The sequence below is a fragment of the Megalobrama amblycephala genome, linkage group LG11 (assembly GCF_018812025.1).
Source record: "Megalobrama amblycephala isolate DHTTF-2021 linkage group LG11, ASM1881202v1, whole genome shotgun sequence".
In the NCBI taxonomy this organism is placed as follows: Eukaryota; Metazoa; Chordata; class Actinopteri; order Cypriniformes; family Xenocyprididae; genus Megalobrama; species Megalobrama amblycephala.
This window is the reverse complement of record NC_063054.1, coordinates 33,066,327-33,082,182: the sequence shown is the minus strand read 5'-3', so window position 1 is coordinate 33,082,182 and position 15,856 is coordinate 33,066,327. Positions and strand designations below refer to the sequence as shown.

Below are 15,856 nucleotides of genomic sequence, written 5' to 3'. Positions count from 1 at the left end.
TGGTTAACATATTGGGACGAGTTCTGGCTGTAATTCTTTTCTTTTTAGGGTCGATAAGTGGTATAAAAATACTATAATATTTTGTTTAAATAAAATTCAACACAAAACATTAAAATTCAACCATTTTAAATGCTTTAAGTGAATTTACGCATACCTTTATATGGAAAAAGTAATTTTCATTTTGAGATTAGTTAAAGATTATATTTAACAGTGTTATTGAATTATTAGTGCTTTTAAAGATTAATTTTTGGTGTGCATATGACACAAATCTAATATTTGTAATAGTGGAAATGAGTACACACAATTCTATATCCAGTATCGGTTGATACTGGTTTAAAAAAAAAAAAACTGATATGGTTGCGATATATCATGCATCCCTAGTAAAACTACTGTTTAAAAGCTTGGGGTAAGTAAAATTGTTTTACTTTTAATATTTCTATTCATCAAGGATGCGTTAAATCAAAAGTGACAGTATAGACATTTACAATGTTATGAAAAAATTTCCATTTCAAATAAATGCTGTTTTTTGTGAAGCATCCTGTACACAAAAAAACAAGTATCATGGTTTCCACAAAAATATTAAGCAACACAACTGTTTCCAACGTTGATAATAATAAGAAATGTTTCTTGAGCAGCAAATCAGCATATTAGAATGATTTCTGAAGGATCATGTGACACTGAAGACTGGAGTAATGATGCTGAAAATTCAGCTTTGCATCACAAGAATAAAATACATTTTAAAACATAGAGAAAATAGTTATTTTAAATTGCAATATTATTAAACAATACAATTGTTTTTACTGTATTATTGATCAATGAATGTAGCCTTGGTGAGCATAAGAGACTTTCAAAAATATTTTTTTAAATCTTATCATTATCTTATCAATCTTATCTTATCAAACATTTGAACAGAATTGTATGTACAATATGAACAAAAAGCTGAATTACTGAAGAAGAAATATTTAAAGAGTAACCAATACTGCAGTACAGTTCCTGTGACTGCTAGAGCATGTGGTTCGAAATGCCAGTTTCATGAGTTCAATTCCCAGGGAGCAGTGTGATAAAATATATAGCCTGAAATCAAGTCACTTTAGATAAAAGTGCCAACCAGATGAAGAACTGTCAGATGAAATTCAAGTTAAAAGAAAAATACGCACATCAGTCAGAAGCAGGAAGTGTCAGAACGAAGTTGCAAGAGAAAATCATTCCTCTTTTCATGTCGACTCCACTGCAGAAGAATCAATGCCACTCTCAGTATGACTACTGTTAAAGGATTTCAGTAACGTTTATTATACATTCACGCTGGACACTAGCAAACAAACCCTTCCAATGGCAACCAGTGAATTACACATTTAAGACTTCTTCATTGGGGCCTTGAACGATGAAAAGCCTGTGGCATTTTGTGAAAGAGAAATCACGGATCTCGCGAAATATTAATATGCAACATTTCTGATCCATAGAGATATCGACTGAGAAAAACAACAGACTTATGAATGAAACAATATTTACTGATGACAAATAAAAATCAAATAAAAACATAATTAGCGCCACGAGCCATTACTAACAGCGAGAGCTTTCGGAGGGGTGACAATGTAGAGCAATCATTTTACGCACTTAGAATTACAAACTTCAGGGTTTAATGTTAATTAGTGTCATTTGTGGCATGCACGCGCACATTCAAACAACACAATTACAAACAACCATTTACAGCGCGCTTGGAAAGCCTTCATGGGAGCATGAAGTCGCAATAAGACAGAATGGGCATGCAGAAGATTCATCGCAAGATTGCACCATCTGAAAGCAGCTGTGCAACTAGAAGCACATTCAATCGGATAGTTCACCAAGAGTACGTTATTCTGCTTCCCTCTCCAACGGCTCAAAAGTCACGGTATGAAAGACGGATGACCGTGTGCAACTTCTGTAGAGTTCAGCGCACTGGCACAGACTGCCATCGTTTGAATGTGTCCAGAGATATGGCAAAGGAAAAGAGTGACGGTAAAAATTACACCATATGGCTAACCACGTTTCCTTTCATGTTCTTCGCAACCGGCTTGCTGGTGGGCGTTACTTAGGGCAGCGCTCGTGTCCTTTTCTGAGTGTAGCTACTCACTGGAGACTCACACATACACAAACAAACATACAAGCATAATCACACACACACATACACACAGAGAGACACCCAGCAGGCCTTGGCGGAGAGGAGCAGAGATGATCCGGGCGGAGAAGAGCAGCAGCAGCGTGTTGCTGGCGCTGAGGCTCCAGTGCTTGTACCGTAAACATGAAGAGAGGGATGGACCCCCTCCATCCCCTCTCGCTCGATCAGTTCCTTCTCTGTGCGGACCCAGTCTCGCTCTCTGCAGACTGTTCCTCACTTGCCTAGCCGCTGCTCACACACCGCATAGCACTGCAGAGCACCGAACAGGTCATCGTAAGAGACGTCTATGTGGGACGGCATTGAGCTACAGGTGGAGAGGACAGAAAAATGGAGAGAGAATAAATACTTTAGCAACACACCAGTAAAAAAATTTTTTTTTAAAATATTTTTTTAAACATTTAAAAAGTGTATTTGAAAAAAAAAAAAAAGGAAAACATTATTTTTTTTTTTTTTTACTCGCTGAATAAAAGTACTATTTTTGTATGTTAGCATATACATAAGTGAATTACATAATGTCTGTAATTTCCAAACGTGTGCATTTAATTTTAGTGGAATGAACATGATTAGATGTGGTTGGACTATATTAGTTTCTTCAGGGTAGCTGAGCAGATAATCAGAAGCTAGCCAATTACATAAATGAAATGTAGATGCATAATTATAAATCAATTGTGTGTAATCACTTATATTTTGATTTTGATAAAATCAAAATATAATTTTTTTAGTGCAACAGCCCTGATTAACAGTCCAGAGATGTAATATCAGGCACCAAATAAACACCGTTCAAGGCTTATAAGACAGAATCAGTCATGACACATAGAAGAGAAACTAAACAGATGATCAAGTTTGCTAATAATGCAGTGAAACAGCACAGTGCCACACTGCCCTCTAGTGAAACACAAACAAATAACAGTGTTGAAAAATGCAAATTCATGGTTAGCTTAATATAATATAATATAATATAATATAATATAATATAAGATAAGATTATGCAAATATTACTAAAAAGGAAAATTCATTCAAATTATGTTTCTCACATTGAAGTTGAGTGGGGAAAAAAGATATTTATATTCTTTTACTTTTAAAATTCAATTTAAACTTCACCAATTCCTTGATTTTTTTTTTTTTCACCTGTTTTAATTGCTAGTAGACTGACCTGCATTAAAAGTTACTAAAAACAAATGAGTATACAGACCTACCGAAATTAAATAAAACACTTATTTTACACAACATTTTCTGAACTCAACTCAAAATTGAAAAATGAAAACAAAGTGCATTCTTCATTGGACAATTAGACAGAAACTGCCATTTAAAACAGTTTAAAAATAGAGCATGTCAGACTTCAGGGCAGTACAGTGACGATGGTTGCATGATGCAATGCGGTGCAAGTCCATATGTGTGCAGTGATCTCACGTCATCACGCACGCTTGGAAAGCTTCCAGTGATAAGTGTGCCAGCGTAGACAGGTTTAGTTGTTAATCTGTGCTGATAATCTCTCAAAAGGATTCAAGTGAACTCTCCAGGCAAAACGCCACCGTACGCACTCACACATAAACATTTGAACTCAATTAAGTCCAAGCACACACTCTATGCTACCAATCCCTCAATATCCCTCTCACAAAAAAAGAAAAATATCTCTTTGTTGTACATTTTTCCGAAATCTTAAATTGACTATTTATTTCTAGGTTTAAATTAAATTTCAATGTGGACTCAAGTTTGTGCTGAAATCCATCCATATATAAACATACTCACATAATCTCTGTTAGTCTGATGTGCCAGGGAAGAAAACCAAGTGTGCTTTCCACAGGGCCGAACTTCAGCACCAGGTCTGGGTCAGGTATGTTCTTTGACTCTGCAAGGGAGGGAAAAAAAAAAAAAAAAAAAAAAAAAAAAAAAAAAAAGAGTCATCAGTGGAATGGAAAAACAGCTCTTTGAGTCTGAGGGGCTTCTGAAGATAAATACTGAGAACACTACAGACTCTTCTTGTAACAAATTATCTTAGAGAGCATAGAAACAGCAGACAAAGGTTCTGATCAAACCTTCAGTAAGACCGGATCATGACTCCCAGAATCGGAATCGGATCATGAGGTGCCTAAAGATTCCCACCACTAAGGATGAGTGAGCTCAACGAGCTTCAATAACAGAGCAGCAATGATGCAAATTTTGTTGCAATCAGAGGTTGTGCTATAAATATTCACCTTCACTCTGATTCAACTGAACTCAAGTTTATTTCTATAGCGCTTTTCACAATGCATACAGTTTCAAAGCAGCTTTGCAGAAAATGCATGTTTCTCTGTTACAATTAAGAGTAAATCTGATGGCCAGAGTTGATAATTTTCCATTTTGTCCCTTGTAATTTGACATTATCACGTTCCAGATATTTTTTTCCATTTCTGTAAGCAGATTTTGGTTTGATACATCCAATATTATTGCTATTATAATAAATAATATTAAATAATAATATAAATATTATATTCATATAAATATCTACAGGGAGTGCAGAATTATTAGGCAAGTTGATTTTCTGATCATATTTTTTTCCCAAGCACATTTTACCAATTCCAATCCACATCAATCTTAATAACTACTATTAATATTGTTTTTAATCATTTATAAGTGATATATAATTGTTCATGAAGGCTGGAAATGAAAAATGCCTTATATTCAGGTGTGCAGAATTATTAGGCAAGTTTTCTTTTACAGGCAAAATGAGCCAAAAAAGAGATTTAACTCAGACTGAAAAGTCAAAAATTATTAAATACTCATGAGAAGGACGCAATACTAATGCAATACTAGAAATTGCAAAGTTAAAGCATGACCAAGGGACAGCAAAATGAGTGCAAAAAAAAAGTGCAAGGTCTCAGGATCTCAGAGACTTAGGTTAGCTAAAGAATCCTAAAAAATGACCCGCACTTGATAAGAATCACAAGCTGAAGTGTTATAAAATACATGAAGACTGGGTTTTTATAGGCCTTATAAACAGACAGCTTGAGAGTGACTCCTGAAGGACCAGCACCACATCCTCTTGTACCACTGTTTGAAGAATTTATCCAGAATCTGGCAGTAAGTTTTGGAAGATCATTTTTAGTCCATCTCTGCAAGACAGACATTTCAGGATAAGAGATGGACTAAAAGTGAACTCAAACACCTTACTGCCAGATTCTGGATAAATTCTTCAAACAGTGGTACAAGAGGATGTGGTGCTGGTCCATCAGGAGTCATTCTCAAGCTGTCTGTCTATAAGCCCTATTAAAACCCAGTCTTCATGTATTTTATAACACTTCAGCTTGTGATTCTTATCAAGTGCGGGTCATTTTTTAGGATTCTTTAGCTAACCTAAGTCTCTGAGATCCTGAGACCTTGCACTTCTGGAGACTCCAGGTAGGTTGCAGCTCTGGAAAACGGTGGCGCTGGAGACTAAAGGGTTCCTGATGGTTTCACACTTAATTCTTTACCTTAATTCTTAATTATTTTGCAGTTAACATGTGTCTTTTCTTTTCCACCTGTTTTTGTCTGACCCCGCTGACCCAATGAGCATTTTGCTGTCCCTTGGTCATGCTTTAACTTTGCAATTTCTAGTATTGCATTAGTATTGCGTCCTTCTCATGAGTATTTAATAATTTTTGACTTTTCAGTCTGAGTTAAATCTCTTTTTTGGCTCATTTTGCCTGTAAAAGAAAACTTGCCTAATAATTCTGCACACCTGAATATAAGGCATTTTTCATTTCCAGCCTTCATGAACAATTATATATCACTTATAAATGATTAAAAACAATATTAATAGTAGTTATTAAGATTGATGTGGATTGGAATTGGTAAAATGTGCTTGGGAAAAAAATATGATCAGAAAATCAACTTGCCTAATAATTCTGCACTCCCTGTAGTAATGATATTTAATATTAGTCATATAATTTATATTAAATTAAATATTATTGTCCAATATTTACATATTAAAATGTCAATTCAGTGACAAGAATGAGTTATATTTCATTGATTCAGTCACAAAAATGATTTATTTGAAGAGTCAAGATTAAATTATTGCATCTATAAAGAGATGTCAAATTACAGTGTAATTGGTCAGTAAAATATTGTAACATTTAGTATTTTCAGTGTTTGATATCAGGTTATAGTCTTAGCAAGAGCTGCACTGCAGGTTTTTCTTTTTATTCTGCTCTTGTAGTGTGAAAAAAAAAAAGAAAAGAAAAAAAAAAAGACACGGCAGCCTAAACAATATCCCATGAATTATTTCACTGGCCTCACAATCTCTCAAGGCATTTTGAAAACTTTACTTTGTCCCCTTTTCTTCTAATCCTTATCAGCATTCTTTACTGAAGAAGGGAAAAGTAATTGACCAGATACTGTATTTTATTTATGTGTCAAAATAACAGAGCATTTTCAATTATGCATCAATGTTTCTGATAGCACTCAGCACCAGCACTCAGACTAACTTTATTTAATTATCTAACTTATGTTTGAGAGAGAGAGATAAAGAGAAGTTTTGAAGTTTTTCTTTTCCTCTTACCTCCCTATAATGCCTATTTAGTAGTGTTTATAAGCACAGCACTGCTTTGTGTACAACAGGAGCCAAGAATCGCTTTATCACTGCTGTTCCACAAGCACCACCTACTGTCGGAGAGTGAATTTGCTTCTTTTTTTTTTTTTTATTCAGTCCATCTGCTGATTTTGTTTTGTGTGGGTATGTTTTATGTAGCATAATTTCACAAAGCTACAATCAGATCATTCTGTTTTTGCTTTAAAATTGTGAAATGACACAATCTATTTTAAAATCAAAAACAACTGCTCATGCTACATGTGTGTATCATCTTTGTTTAGATCATGATTAAAATGTTGCCTCTAAATTTAAATAAGTAAATATTTTTTAAGGCCAGTTTGGCCTGTAATAGAGCAAATAAACAACAAATAAATTTGCTTTAAGAAAAATGGCAGCCATTATCAAAATCGGCCCATTTGCTTGTAAAAAAACAAAAAAAAACAAAAAAAACAATTAATAATAATTAAATTGGCAAACGGAATCCACCATTAAAAATCATTTTATTGGTGCATCCCTATATACATAAGACTCAATGTGGATTGTTGTTTTTTGACTGGAATCAAATTACAGGACTGCGCTGATGGTCAGCTGACAGACACCTCACCTCTGAGTAATGAGTCCAGCACAGTGACATCAATGTCTTTGGACGTCCTTTCCTTCTGCTCGACGGCCCTACAGAGCTGCTGGGCTGCCTGGACGATACTGAGCCGCCCATCGTCTGGAGATAAGACCTTCACCACTGACTGACAAGATAACACTATAATAGAAAGACAGAAAAAAAAAAAAAAAGTTTATTAAGTAATGTGTGGACAAAACATTAAAAAAGACTAAATAAGACCCAGGCGATGCATGGGCAATTGGACATAGGTCTATATTTCATTTAGAAATTGAGAAAATCAGAACAAGTGACTCAACATGAAGTCACAGTCTACCCGTTTAAGACAGACGTGCGAACAGACTTGAGCTAAAAACAGCAATCATTTCACATCTTGCGAGCAAGCCCATACAAAGTTACAAAGATATTTTAATATGTTATTGAAGATGGAAAAGTGAGGGATACAATTATCAGTCACAGATTTAGATCTAGAGTCACAACAGTAGTGAAAGAGGTTCGAAAAAAGCTAAAAAGGTAAATACTAAGTAAAAAAGAATACAAAATACAATATAATTTTAAAAAAGCTTGGGGTCACTAAGAGTTATGTTACTCTCATTACAGTCTTCAGTGTCACATGATCCTTCAGAAATCATTCTAATATGCTGATTTGGTGCTCAAGAAACATTAATAATAATAATAATAATAATAATAATAGTATCAGTGTTGTGCTGCTTAAAGGGGTCATATAATGCTACTTTTACGTAAAATAAGTCTCTGATGTCTCCTGAGTGTGTATATGTAGGTTTAGCTCAAAATACCTCACAGATAATTTTTATAGAATGTTAAATTTGCCACTTTTTGAGGGTGAGCAAAAAAAGCTCAGTTTGTGTGTGTGTCCCTTTAAATGCAAATGAGCTGCTGCTCCCAAGAAGAGGGCGGAGTCTCAAGAGCTCGCGTTAGCAGCTCCGATTACCTCATGCAGACTCACTGAAAATGTCAGAAACTGTTCAGCCTTTTATGTTCAAACCCGAGTCAGACAATGATGGAGAGACTCAAGAAGAAGTGACAACATGTAGAATACAACAGGAAGTTTCTGAATGGTTAGTTGATGAATTTATGTAGCTGATGTGGAGTTAAAGGTGCTAAAGAGGATCTTTTCGTCGACTGAGAAACCAAAGACTGTTAGTGAGTTTTTGAAATGAGCGCATGCGTAAGAACAACCCCCCTCCTCCCCTCCTTCACAGCTCATTTCGAGGGAACGCCTCCCAAAACTCGTGCACGAGTATTGGAACACGAGTGTTTGTTTACCACCGGCATTCTCTGTGTCGTGTTAGTGGATTCATTATGTCGGACTCACCGCAGGTAACTCATAATCTGCAGTTGTTACACCTGACAAAAACATTGCATGCAGCGCCTGTGGACAGTTACTGGAGCACGCAGCCGCGCTCGTCTCGCACAAGGAACGTCACGGCAGTGATTGACAAGCCAGAGGGCCAATCGTTTACGCGATGATCGCGTACACGATTGGCTGATTTTTTAAGGCCCTACCTCGTGCACAGATATTAATATTATTCCTTTCAGTGCACCTAATAAATAGTCTTTTATCAGTTAGTAAAGACAGTTTCAAGTAATATTGGAAAAATGCATAAAACAAAACATCCTCTTTAGCACTTTTAACTATCTTAAAGTCATTGATTAGCATATTCTGTCACGATAATCTGTAAATTGCTCATGTGGGAACTTTTGTATGATGCCTAGAGCTGGAGAATATATGCAGCATGAAGATAGAACAGGTATAGTTTAGTTTAATTACGGTTATAACTTGCTTTTATGACATGCTATTGCATTTGTGTTGCGTACTGTATTGCAATAACATGGCCTCACCCCCTTTGTTGCGTGTTCTTGGGGACAGGGTTTATGTAAATTTTAGGGTTAGTGATGTCACAAACCTGGGAAGAAGCTCGTTGTAGTCCCTACCAGCCGTTTGTTGTAGCCCTTAAACAGAGAATTCTTTAAAAGAAAATATCTCGCTTTGCTTTGGACGTTGAGCATCGTAACTTTGCAGATGTTGTTTATGCTCTAACAGCAACATTACACACTAACTAAAGTTAAAAAAGTGAAATCATAATCAACCACCCCTTTAATTTTCAGGATTATTTGATGAATAGAAAGTAAGGTAGCTGTAATAATTTATAGTAACATTTAAACAATTTAATGTATCTTTGCTAAATTACTCAGTATTACTCAGTAAATCTTACTGACCCAAACTTTTAAACTGTATAAATATGTTTTCAGGGCAAAATCCGAACTACTAGTCCAACTGGATTTGCAGAAAAAAGTCCTTATTCTTGAGCCCTAAAAATATATTAGGTGTAAAACAATAAGCAAAGTGGGTTTTCCCATGTATCACTGTGTCACACTGGATTAGGTTTCACATGGTCTTTAAGAGATGACTTGCTCAAGGCACATTTGTAAAAGCAAAACAATTTTCCTGACCTACAGAGTTTGGCAACAATGAATACTTCCAGATTAAAACCGCATAAACAGTTCTGCATTTTCACACAAAGCCTGAAGTGAATTAACCTGCGTTTCCTGACCAAAGTCATGAATACAGACAAAACAACTAATCATTATGCTCCATCACAGAGGAACATAAAGCAACAAAACCGGCAGTCATCCTAAACAAAATCTTCTGATCCAACCAGTTTGTACAGCCGTCCACCCACAGTGGGTGTCGCAAATAAAAGCAAGTCATTTTCTCAGGTTTTGAGCCTCACCTTGATGCTCTTGTTTATCTGTACCATTCTTCAAAAACTCCACTGAGTATTTGGAGCTGTCCATTCCCAAAAACTCCTGCTGTTTTTTCAGGATCTCCTCCATGAGTCTGGAGTTATTCCTCTTGAAGACACCTATGAAACAACAGTGACAAAGAGATGATGACCTAAAGATGTCCACACCCATTAAACATTACAGTTTCAGAATGAAACTCTCCATGTTCTTCATCCATGAAAGTTAGAAACTACTATAAATAAAAATAAAAAATAAAAACTTGCTGTGAAGTCACTGATACAACAGATGCTGGAGTCTTACTAAATATGTTGTCTGCAACTTCACACTTTCAGAAGACAAATTTAGACTCGACATTTGAGGCTAATTGAGGAATGTCACATGAGTGGGATCTTGAAGAAAAACTAGTTGAGAACCACTCGGTTTTTTGTTAATATTTCTTGTTCCATAGTGGCATAAATGAAAAAAAAAAAAAAAAAACACTTAAGAATCACTATTATCAATGTGATTCATATCTCCGTTCACCCTTACCACACATTTTGGCAGTCATAAAATATATGTCTAAGGTTATACGCAATAAATCAAATCACAGCTTCATTGAGAAATATACTGAGCTGAAAGAGACTGTTTTGAAATAGACACTAACATTATGAGATGAGAATAAAAGTTTGAGTAATAGTTATTTCAAAACCTCCTAAAAGGTTTCAAAGAAACATATTATTATACGTATATTATAAAGTCTAGTTTCATACTCAATATCAAGGAATAAGAGGTTTTGGTGCATGTCACAAGAGATAGATAGATTCTGGCTATAAAATATCATTAGTTAGTTTATATTATAAACTCTTTAAGCATCTCATATAAACTGAACTATTCAACAATAACCATACTATTTGACTCCAACATTAATGCAATCATATCTGAACAAAGTTCATCACTAAGACTTTAAATGTGTCATGAATGATTCAGGTGACTGAATGCATGTGACAGCAATTCACTTCCCTTTATTCAGTGCAGAATCTCTATGGGTCTTACCTTGATTATCATAAACACTGACATATGAGATGCCCACTGCCATGCACCAGACCACTAGATTGGCAATGTCGGTGTAATGTATCTCCTCCTCAGTGATCAATAACCCCACATGTAGGGGAAGCTTCTCTAACGTCCTGCCTTCGGATCCCCAGCGAACCCGGCGGCTGGTCCGTTTGCCTATGGGTCCAGCCTTTTTCTGATTATGAAAGCCGAGGGCAAGGGGCAGTAATAAGCCCATCACTGCCCGTTTCCATCTCCAGATGTGGAGTCGGAACCAGGCGACCAGCGCGCGCTGTACGTAGAGCAGCGCGTGTAAAAACCGCCACACCATCTCATACAGTAAAGCCATGCGTATAAGTCTTTAAACGCGTTCCTAGTTAAATATCTATCCGATTTTAAGGTATACTCCTCATATTAAAGAAATATGTGTACGTGTGAGCGGTGGCCTATCGATAAATTAGCCATTTTGGTCACTGCCAACACCACAGCGCGCCGGCTGCCATTTCTTCATCCTGCCAACCTTTCCACTCTGAACCTGCTGCTGTGTGACATGGAGCTCTCTGATTGGACGGCTGACAGAGCGTTTGCGCGTCATTCTATCAGCTGCTCTGGGAACAGCTATGATGCGTGCCTGGTAAGTGTTGAGGCGAGAGAAGAACTCTTGACGGCTGATTTCAGATCAACACACACAAAAAATCAACACTGATTTTGCCTTGCGCGAGATGGTGCAATGTGATTGGCTGCCGTAGCAGTAAATCGAATATGAGTAAATCCTATTATATTTTAATAGGATTTAAAATAACCTAGTATGCGTATTAACATGTATATCTTAAATTAATACTTTCAGTATTATTATTTATATATTATAAGATTTACTGTCACAAAAATAGATTTTATGGGTCTGTTTCTTTCAAGCAAATCTGGATGCTAATGAAATGAAAGAGATGAAAATCATATTTTCCAATCCAAATACAGTTGATTTTATCGTAATGTGTGTCCATTTCACTGACAGTGACCAATATTGATCAAAACAGTTTAAATTTGATTGTTTATTGTTGGTTCTATAAGGGATGCCAGAAATAAAACAGGCAGAAATGCAACGCTGTACTTTAAGTTTACATATTGCAGTTATGTCTTGTCTTCACATGATTACTTTTACAAATCATAATCACCATATTCCTCATTGTCTAGAGCTGCATAGACAGGCTTGCAGCTGCACTGCCATGGGTTTCCAGTTTTAGTTTTGGTAGGTTCAATGCAGGCAGGGTGGAGAGTTTGTTGTTGCGCAGATTTAACACCTGGCTGTAGTCACCTGTGAGGTCTCAGTTCACATTCATGTGTTGTGTCAGTGTTGTTCCCCTTCAGGAGGCCAGTTGCATAAACTTAGTCACTATATTAAGACTGTGTCTTAAGAACTAGTTTGACCAAATTGCAGTTAACCAAGGGGTAATCAATGTTATTTTTCCAATTCAAATTATACCAATCTACCTTTTTATGTAACAGACTTTAAAAAATTATGACCAGTCTTCATGAAAAACATTAGTGTTATGTTTTTATGTTATGTTTTATTATCTTTTAAGACTAGTCTAAGTGGTTTATGCAACCGGCCCCTGATCCTAATGGACCAGTGTCTCAGGAAGCCTGGTATCATAAGAATATAAAAGAAATTGATTAATAAAAACAATTATTAAGAGATTCCTGAGGCATTTGACATGACCAATAGATCATAGTATTAGATCATATTCAGTCTAATAAATAAATGCATAAATAAACAAATAAATGCATAATGCATGCATGCGTAAATACAGTACATGCATAGATGAATAAATAAATATTTGTTATAAATACATGAGATTATTTGCCATCAGGGATATTATGGTATAGTTAAAGGATTAATTCACTTTCAAGTTAAAATTTCCTGATAATTTACTCACCCCCATGTCATCCAAGATGTCCATGTCTTTCTCTCTTCAGTCGAAAAAAATTAAGGTTTTTGATGAAAACATTCCCAGATTGTTCTCCATATAGTGGACTTCAATGGCCTCCAAACGGTTGAAGGTCAAAATTACAGTTTCAGTGCAATTTAAAGAGCTCTACATGATCCCAGACGAGGAATAAGGGTCTTATTTAGAGAAACCATAGCTCATTTTCTAAAAAAAATTAAAAATTATATACGTTTTAACCATAAATGCTCATCTTGAACTAGCTCTCTTCTTCTTCTCTATTAGAATTCCGGCAGTGTAGACGCTGCTAAGTGTATTACTGCCCTCCACAGGTCAAAGTTTGAACTAACTGTTATATACTTGAACTAGCATATTGTATATGACAATTTAGGGATCATGTAGAATGCTTTGAAGCTGCACTGAAACTGTAATTTTGACCTTTAACCATTTGAAGTTGAAGTCCACTATATGGAAAAAAATCCTGGAATGTTTTCATCAAAAACCTTAATTTCTTTTCGACTGAAGAAAGAAGGACATGGACATCTTAGATGACATGGGGGTGAGTGAATTATCAGGAAATTTTAATTTGAAAGTGAGCTAATCCTTTAACTACAACTAAAGCCATAACCATAAAAACATTAATTACTTGAAAAAAAAGAACATTAACTAAAATAAAATAATATAATCAAAAACTTAAACTTGTTTTATTTCATCTAATTGGCAAGGCAACAGGGCATTACCTTCAAGGTGTTGTTTTCCAAAAAGAGATGTTTATGCTGTTTCATCCTCTGCTGAAAAGTGACTTCAAAAATCAAAAGTTGAGAAAACTTAAATGTTCAAGGCAACAAACTTCAGCAGGTTTTTTTGTTTTCTCAACTTGTTGTATTCAGTTTATACAACGAAAAGTTGAGAAAACTCAAAAATCTCCTACAAAAACAAGTTGAGAAAACACAAAAATCTGCTGAAGTTTGCCTTAAACTTTTACGTTTTCTCAACTTTTGATTTTTTACAGTGTGGATATTGTTCTGCCTGCAGTCTAGCTTCTCATGTTTAGAGGCCAATTGACTAGGCAGTATGCGTAGCTGGTTTCCAGCCAATTTGCACACAGACAGATTAGGCAGGCGAAGACCCCCGTCCATAGATACTAGTCTGTTAGAGCTGACAGAAAGGGTTATGAGGTTGTGCAGCTGAGACATGTCACGATTCCTAAGCTGATCCGATTCCTGTCAAAGTTCAGATGAATCAGAGACTGAGGAAGATCATGAGGGACTGGATAGGTGGTTTGAAGACAAATCTAATGTTTTAGAAGCTGCAGTGAGGAGAAGAATGTTGAAATTTAGGAGATCCTGTTGTTTCCGAATTTTATTTTCATCAAGACACTCAAGCTTTTCATTGTTTGCATGCACGGTTATTCTGGAGGTTCAGGACCCGCAGCTTCTTGAGGCCCTCCAGGAACGACTCTTGCAGGCTGTGTATCCTGTTGTGGCCCAAATAGAGGATCTCCAGGCCAGAGGGCAGGCCACAGGGAAGCTGCCTCAACTTTTTTTTTGTTTTTTGGAATGTTTAGTTCTTAACAACATGTGAAATCTGAAGACATTGGTGGCAATCTGCTTGACCCCACCAGACAACAGAACTACATCTTCAAGGCCTGCAAACCAGACTAATCTCTGACCTATAAATAAAATAATGTGTTTAAAATCAACCAATATTACAGGCTTTGAAAATGAATAAACAACAACAACAAAACATTTTAATTAGAGAAAAATCACATAGCACAACATGTAAAAAAAAGCATGAAACCAATGAAACAAATGTTGATTGTAGAGTAAGACACACACAGAATAATGCAGAATGTCATCATTATGTGAAAACAGCTTCACAAACCTCTGTGCTGATGCAGCGTTTTGAGTGTCCAAGGATTAAATAGCCGAGCCAGATTCATGCTTGTGAGAATTAGACAACTCTGCTTTATCTAGAACAATGACTGAGATCATTATCTTGCTTAGAAAACAAAATTCAAAACCTGCAAGGAACTGACATATCAGCAATTGCCTGTTTGCAAATGCAAGAAACTTGCTGATAAACTATTTACAACCTGTTCTGTTAAACATGCATTTATTCTGTATACATCTGTTGACGAAGCTTTAAAACCTAACATTCTGTTATATTTTGAACTATTGGTCTAAACTATTAATTAAGCATTTTTGAAACTTAATTCTTTAATTTGTCTTCAGGATCTTAAAGCCCTGGAAACATGTATATTAGGCATACAATGTCTGTCTTCAAATAAGCTAAAATATAAATAATAATAATAATAATAATAAAAATTAATAAATAAAGCATGGTTTGAGCTGCAAATAGTAATTATTGCACATCTTTCTTGAGATGTGCCAGCTATAAGTTTTAAGTCTGTTTATTTGTGTGAAAACCTTACAAAACTGTACCGTAATCTATTATATTAACAGTTAGTTTGAATGCTTTTTCTAAATGCTATTTAATGACAATACTGTTAATTATTCATTTTCATTATTTAATCATAATTTTCTCTAAATCAGGCGTAGGGCCTATAGGTAACGATCATGTAGGCTACAGTTTGTAAACAAATATTAAAAATAATAAAACGTTAACAGAACAACCAATCATATAGCCAAACAGGCAAAGTTAACATTTGCAAATATATTTTACAGTTCACCAAACAATAAAATTATAATAACTATATTTATATTATGGCACGAACGGTCTATCTGCTGTAAATTCCCATGAAGCAATGCAGATCGATTCGCTCGTCTATC

The 15,856-nt window shown here is 35.6% G+C and overlaps 1 protein-coding gene and 1 pseudogene across 1 annotated transcript; both read right to left on the bottom strand.

Annotated features, from left to right (window-relative positions):
* Positions 1–1,261: 1,261 nt before the first annotated feature.
* Positions 1,262–11,649, bottom strand: nus1 (NUS1 dehydrodolichyl diphosphate synthase subunit). The gene is made up of 5 exons (XM_048207561.1): positions 11,122–11,649; positions 10,077–10,208; positions 7,309–7,461; positions 3,905–4,004; positions 1,262–2,459 (listed from the first exon to the last, which is right to left on the bottom strand). The coding sequence occupies exons 1-5, from the start codon at positions 11,468–11,470 to the stop codon at positions 2,369–2,371; spliced, it is 825 nt and encodes a 274-aa protein (XP_048063518.1). The 5' UTR covers positions 11,471–11,649; the 3' UTR covers positions 1,262–2,368.
* Positions 11,650–11,792: 143 nt separating this feature from the next.
* LOC125278804 lies at positions 11,793–15,829 on the bottom strand (annotated as a pseudogene).
* Positions 15,830–15,856: the final 27 nt, after the last annotated feature.